Source organism: Lolium perenne, chromosome 6 (genome assembly GCF_019359855.2).
Source record: "Lolium perenne isolate Kyuss_39 chromosome 6, Kyuss_2.0, whole genome shotgun sequence".
Lineage (NCBI taxonomy): Eukaryota > Viridiplantae > Streptophyta > Magnoliopsida > Poales > Poaceae > Lolium > Lolium perenne.
The window spans coordinates 219,098,230-219,105,552 of NC_067249.2; the positions used below are offsets into that span (position 1 = coordinate 219,098,230).

The 7,323-nt window shown below is 46.1% G+C and overlaps 1 protein-coding gene across 1 annotated transcript; it reads right to left on the reverse strand.

Moving 5' to 3' along the window:
* Nucleotides 1-3,016: 3,016 nt before the first annotated feature.
* On the reverse strand, nucleotides 3,017-6,584 carry LOC127306132 (F-box/kelch-repeat protein At1g74510). Its single transcript, XM_051336739.2, has 2 exons — nucleotides 6,409-6,584; nucleotides 3,017-4,749 (listed from the first exon to the last, which is right to left on the reverse strand). The coding sequence occupies exon 2, from the start codon at nucleotides 4,667-4,669 to the stop codon at nucleotides 3,392-3,394; it is 1,278 nt and encodes a 425-aa protein (XP_051192699.1). The 5' UTR covers nucleotides 4,670-4,749; nucleotides 6,409-6,584; the 3' UTR covers nucleotides 3,017-3,391.
* Nucleotides 6,585-7,323: the final 739 nt, after the last annotated feature.

Here is a 7,323-nt window from a genome sequence, read left to right on the forward strand (position 1 = left end):
TCCTCCTTCGAAGAACAAGAAATAACTAAACTCTAAATTACCATTTTCCCCAATCTCCCATCTTAATTCATCTCTAGTTCCACATTTGTCATTTCTTCCTCAGAAATCATATGGCTGTTATTTGTTGCGGTCATGTTTTCGTAAAATACAAAATTTGAGTAGATAGTTTCTCTACTTAAATGTTTTCTTGTTTAAAAAAAAACCAATTTGCATTGTACAAAAACACCTTAGCAACTCAAAACTTGTTTTTGGAGAAGGCTACCAATGTAGATCTGACTGAAATTTTTGTGTCAAGGAATGCATATTTATATTAAGAATTAGAGGTTTGTATTATGAAGTTTTACAAGGATTTCATGTTACATTAATAACAAGGATAATATAATAATTATTATTATAGTTATATAACAAAGGCATGCAACTTCCACGACTTGTAGAAAAAAATGTCTTTATAGGCAATAATAATACTCATATTTTCACCTATTTAGAGGGCCTAGTTTTATATGTTTGTACAGGGCCACAAAATTCTCAGGTACGACCCTGCATACGGTGCACAAAAATCCTTCACAAGCCACCGAACAAAATTTCATAGCATAGCTCGGAGCTTGTTTTGAACGGGCTAAGGCCCAACAGCATGGCCCCGTCAATGCAAATTTCGTCCCATGCTACCAAACACACCTCTAATTTGAAACTCCTCGTGCAAAATGAAAAGAAATACTAGAAAAATGCAATATGACTCTGACCGACACATGATTGAAGGAGTTGAAGAAGCGGTCAACAACAACAACAACAAGAAATACTAGAAAAATGCAATATGACTCTGACCAACACAGGACTGAAGGAGTTGAAGAAGCGCTCATCAGGGGAAGAAACATCCGCCATTGTTGAAAAGAGACGGGAAACAAGCATCATTTAGAGTGCAATCGTGACACTGATCATGATATCTTCGTTTCGCTTATGAAAACGTCAAGTTTTGTCCGATGCCGAGGTATGTGAGTTGACACAGCTCAATCCAGTGGTTGCTTTGAGTGAAACTATTTTTTTTTAAGGTACATCTCTTGTACTCCTAATTTCGAAAGTGGTGGATTTTCTCAATTCTCATTGGTCCGTACAGCTAGCTCGGATTCCTTCAGACAAAACCCTGAGGTTGAGTTAAGGTACAGGTTTTTACATTCCATTTTTTGCTTGCTTCCTCTCTCTAGTGCTCGCGCAATGCTCCATTTTTGTCTATGAGTTCTCAACCTCAGTCTTGTCACTGAATCCTGCCCCCGCTGCCACTACCTGCACATACTGTGGCCGCGCATGCAATACCCACGGGCAAGCTAGTTAGCGTATCTTTCCCGCTGTCACCTTACGTATCTTTTGCCGGCTAGAATAGCGGCTGGTTCTACTCGCGTTCTCAACGGGACCAGACTGCCAACTGCACACGGGTCCGGTTCTTGCAGGTTGCGCCGCCGTACTGCAGAGGACGGTAAAATATAGCAAGGAAACTGCAGCTGCACTGGATCGATCCAACCATCTGCACTCTCATTTCAGATCAGCAACCTCACTGTCCTCGGTGCACGGACGCACGTATTTGCTCCCCTATCCTATGCCTGGAATATATTTGTACTCGCACTTTTTTTTTCTTGGAAACGGAGGTGGATGATCGCTTTATCTGAAGAAAACAAAGCTGGTCTGCTTTGCTCTAAAAGAAGATCAAGAAGCTATGCTTTACTATGGTGTCGACATGTTGTTGTACTTTGATAAGATTGATAAATGCAGCAGGGATGGATGTCAAGATGCAACAACTGCAACGTCGCCCGAATACCAAGAAATTGACGGGGTAACCAACGTCATCAGGCCATGATCAACGGTCAGTTATCATATGATGATTTCACAGCCGGTGAACACAAGTGTTGTCTCTTCTGTTAAAATCAAGTTTTTTTAAGGATCTGTAAAGATTAAGCTTAGATCAAGCTACCAGCTACTGCAGTACGTACAACCATAGATCTTTCTCACTACTCGACAAATAATAACATCCGCACAAGCTCTGATCCAATTTTCTAATGGCTGCGTTTGGGCGGAGTAGGTATTTTAGGTGCCTGAGGCGAGGTCGTCTGAGGGCATCATGGATATTTTTCCTGATCTTCTAGATGACGCCTTAGATATCCCGATTCATAAATAAAACCCTCAAATCTATTCTCAACCAAAGGCCTAAAACCAAAGGACAACCCGACAAGAATCCCATCAGGCCATCACAGCTGAACGAACACACACAAAAAATAAACAAGTCCTTGGAAAAGATGATAATGCGGCGAAATGATCCGCGGAAACAAAAACTAATCACACAGGATGCACGCAACAACTCGACAGCGAAGCGTGGCTTTTCCAAAATTTTCCACGACGTTAAAGCATGAGGCGGACAGCGATCCACTGATTAGCTCCTCGCTTGTCGTCTCCTGGAAAAGAAATTGAATAACAAGGTGGGCACCTGCCCACCCTAGATGATAACAATATTCCATAGGCTAAGCAGAAGCCTAGTTAGCGTGGAATCCCGAGTGCTAAGACGATAGAGTGGAGGAGCTTCACGCAGCACCAAGTGTTTCGAATGGATCGAAGTGCCCATGCTAGAGACATGGACAACTCGATCGGTGCCTATTCTGGACATTCCCGGAATATGTTCTGATGTTTCCATATGAAATGGTTGGGCACACGTCAAGGAACCTTTAGCTAATCTGCCTAACATTGTTTTGACGGTGGTATAAAGTTTCTGCTTATGCCATTCGAGAAACAGAAAGGTGGGCTCTAATTTTTGACATGTCAAAGCAGGTCAGCTACATTGAAGATCATCTTAAAGTTCCAGCTTATGCCGTCAGAACAACCAAATGGAATATTTTGCATACGTATGCTTCGTTCTTAAGTAATTTCATCTAGCACTTTTTAAGGCAACGATGCACAAAAGGAGCAATATGAGGAGTGTTCAGAGAACATTATAACTCCCATATTGTTTTTGTTTAAAAGACATTTGAAACATGGGTACTATGAAGCTGACACCATTCAGAATCCAATACAATTGTACAGATGCAAGGCTACATCAATTACAATTTGTCACCTAGATGCATCCATCTCAGGGAACTCTCATTTTTGACAGAGTATAAGGACCAGGTACAGATCCCCAGCTCCGAATCAAATGTGCGGAAAAAAAGAGACCGAACAGTAACTGTTAACGAACACACGGGAGCAGCTACTCTATTGAACATCGAGTAAAATCTGAAATGTCCAAAGGAGAAGAAGAAAAAACAGGCAGAGATTACCAATCAGGCAGAATCAGTGCTTTATGCCAGCCATTTGAGAAACCAATATCACAATCTTTCTTGTTGACAGTATGTTCGACGGGTGGGCAGCGCCAGAATCAGCACCCCATGACAGCACAGTTATACACAAAGTTGCCAGAAGGTTTGCTTCCGATCATGTTCCATTGCAAGGGCCCATCCCTCGGGATCCACGAATGGAGTTCAATCATCCCACCACCCAGTACTCTTGGTCCACCAATCACCAAGAGCCGCTCTCCACATCCCCTGAATGCAATACCCCAGCCATTGACAGCTTCTGGACGCTCTGGTAGCTCTCCAAGTGTTGTCCATGTGTTATCAATCTTATTATACTTTCTTACTAATTTTCCTGCATACTGTGCTGCATATAACTCATTATCGACTACAGCAACAAGGGGAGGAGCACCACTTGCACCATTGAGTCCCTCTGACATGTTCTCTATCAGCCTCCAGGTACCCTTATCTAGATCATACTCTTCTCCGCAGGTCAGTACCTCCGTGTTACTGGCCATTCCACCAATAACATAAAACTTGTTATCCATGTAGACTCCAGAACACATTCTCCTCGCCTTGTTCATGCTTGGAAGTGTTATCCACCTTCTAGTCTCAGAGTTGTACAGCTCAACAGTGCGAAGCACACGCCCTTGAGAATCCATGCCGCCAGCTATAATTGCCTTCTCCCCAAAACTAGCTGATCCAAACAAACATCTAGGGGCATTCATTTCAACACCTCTTGACCATGAGTTGGTCAAAATGCTATAGCTAAGAACAATATGTGCAAGAATTTCCTTGCCAAACACCAGAAGTTCAGTGCCCACAGCTAACGACTCCTTGTCAGAGCACATGAAGCACTCGTTAGGCGGCATCCTTGGGAGCGTCATCCACCGCGCACGGTAAGGGTCATACGCCTCCCACTCCTGCACATTGCAAGAGAAATATACCCAGTGTTCAGCAATACCTAACCGCCGCCGTTCTTTGTACAGTCCACCCTCACGAACAAGGGAACGGAAGTTCCTGTTGAGTGATGCAATGGAGCCATAATCGGACCGAGAGCAACGGGCGATGCAATTGATTGAGTTATCTCGGCCAATAGAGTTTATCAGGGTGCTTGAATCAGAGTAGCCCTGATTACTGCCTTGACAGTCCAATGGCACACCATCATGCTTATCCTCAGACTTGGGCCTTTTTGCCAGCACTGCTGCAGCAGCAATTCCCTCGTGCTCAATAGCCAGGACCCCCGATGGGCGCTTACTCCTCGTTATCTCGAGGAGATGGTAAGTCATATAAGCTAATCTGGATTCCTGCTCGCAGGAGCTGGGCAGAGACCTCGAGATCAGGCAAGATTGACCTTCCAACATTACGCCAGAATGAACCACTATATCTCAATAGAGGGGGGACCTGTAGACAAGACCCCAACACCTATGTAGACATCTTAAATCTGCAAAAGATCAAAGCTATGTTAGCAGGAATCCAACTCAAATAACAGTACTACTCTTAGCTAGACAAATTCAGGTATAAACAAAAGAGGCATCCGTGCATAGCAGGAAGAAGGTTGCAACAAACATCATTTATCTTAGCCAATCAAAGAAGGTTGCATATGATACCAAATCAGGAGAAAAAACCTTAAGAAACTACAAACAATGAGCAACATTAGAAGTTTGCGAAATGAACCGTACTGATTACATAATTACAATACAGCAGGAGATGAAGTGAATATTACTGGCTACTCCTATGAATAACATGACCATAATATAAATTAAATATGAAACTACCGCATCAATAGGTGACTACCAAATAATGCCAATTATCCTAAGACGTCTAATGCTTGAACTTGCAAAGAACTATCAGTAACATGTCACTAGAGAACAAATTCCAGCTTGGTCCACGATACATGAGAACTTTTTTCCACAAAAGCTTGTAACTCGCAAACTTCTAAAAGGCGCCCTTGAAACAGATATAGGGGCTGCCTATTCACAACGATATTCAGATTAGGCATCAAAGACATATATCTGACAACTAATTAACCATCGTTCCCATAAAAATTGGCCAAAACAAGGCACCCAACCTTTCCACCCTGAAACCACTCCGTGATATACCAAAACAGAAACGAAACAAGGACAAATCTAGAAAATTTGCCTACAGCTAAATATAAAACAAGTAGTCCCTCTGGTTCATAATTCTTGTCACCATTTCACTTCAGATTTTTACTAAAACCACGGCAAGAATTATATGAGGGGGTACCTATGTATATGGGGCAACACTCGTCATATATATGCGTCTTGCAGCTGAACAATAGGAAATGGTATTCCAAGTCGGTCTTGCGGAACGGTTGCTGAATTTAATAGCGACCCATCTACCGTTTCGATACAGCAGCGGTAGTCTATGCAAGACTGCCTGGTTGAATAGGAAGATCCATAAGTTTCAAGGTTGGCGAGCAGCATATGAGGTTTGGCAGGATGCCTAACAGGTCAGACGATGTAATTTAACCGAGCAACAAAACCGCTCTGTGTGGATTAAAAATCAATGGTTAGCTAAGTAATTACTGGCTTTCTATACTCGAAGCTAATGCAGGGGACGGCAAATCTGACGGGCAAACAAGGTTTGGCCCGATGCCTAACAGCAGGCCAGAGTAGATGTAATGTAACTGGAGCAGCAAAACCGCTCCGGATTACTACAAACTAGATACTGGCTAGCTACGTAATTACTACCGCTTGTGTATGCTGGACCTGAATGCACGGAGGGCAAATCTGGCCAGTTTCGTTGCCACCGATGGCTCTCAGACGCCTAACCTGTTTCGAAGTAAGTCCTAGACTAGAAGAATCAGCACCTGGTTTGTACAAATCTGAAACAGTAGAGCCCTGCCTGCCGGCCGGCCTGAATCACGGTAATCAAATCTTAACGCTGAATCGTGTGTTAGGAAAAGTAGTAACTAATGGCCTGCAAATCCGACTGCCCGATCGATCGCGCGTTATATTCTCCGCCCGCCCATTCTTATTACAAGGGAAAAAATCCCGAGGAAAACATAACTGAAACAGTAGCAAGCAGTAAGGGCAGGGCGCGAGGGCAGTAGGCCCGCTGCCGGGCGAAACAAGCGCACCTCAAGCCGTCGTGGCCGTCGACTTGGCGCTGGTTCGCCCCCACCGCCGCCGCAGGTCGCCGACACGGCCGGAGTGCGGCGAGGGCGCTGTTGGACCTGGACCTCCACGCCGGCGGTCGGCACGAGCTCGGCCCCGGGAGCGGCGATGAGATCGGGGCGGCGGGGAGGTGGAGGAATCGGGCGGGGCGGGGCGGGGCGGAGAGGCGTGGATGCGGGGATTGGCGGCCGCGGACGAGCCCAGGGAGGCGGGTGGGATGCGGCTCGAGAGGAGAGAGGAGGAGGGGAGGGAAAAAACAGCGGTGCGGAGGAGTAGTTATGGGCGATGCGGTGCGGCGGGGGCGGAGGAGAGCAGAGCAGAGCAGATGCGATGTGGAGGAGGCGCTGTTATACGGAACGGAACGGGATGGTGGTGGTGCGGGGGTGGTGGCTTTATTTACGAGCGAGGCCGGGCGGCCGGCGGCGTGTCGTCCCGGATCAGACTTTCTCCGCTCGGTCGCCCGCCCCGCCGCGGATGGGCGGGCGGACGCGCCGTGCCTCTCACGTGAGGTGAGGCGATGATGATTCATTTTTTGCCCCTTGGTTTAGCATAATTTAGTCGGACGGGACGGTAGGGCGGCGACGGGTCCGATCGATCGATCGGGGTCTCCGTCACGGACGACGCGGTAACCGGACCACTCCATCCACATCCACCGTCCGTGCTTGCTGATTGAACCCATCTGCCCTTGTTCTGTTGCCCGCTTGCGTTGCGCCTCGTGGCGCGACGGCTGACACATTTCTGAATTTGACCCGTGCGAGCTTCGGTTGAGCTTAGTTTAGTACGTACTAGTTTAAATATAATTAACAGCGGCGCGCGGCTGTGATTACGGGCATATTTTTAGCGACCTCCGCCTGACGCCGATCTCCATTTTGTTTTTT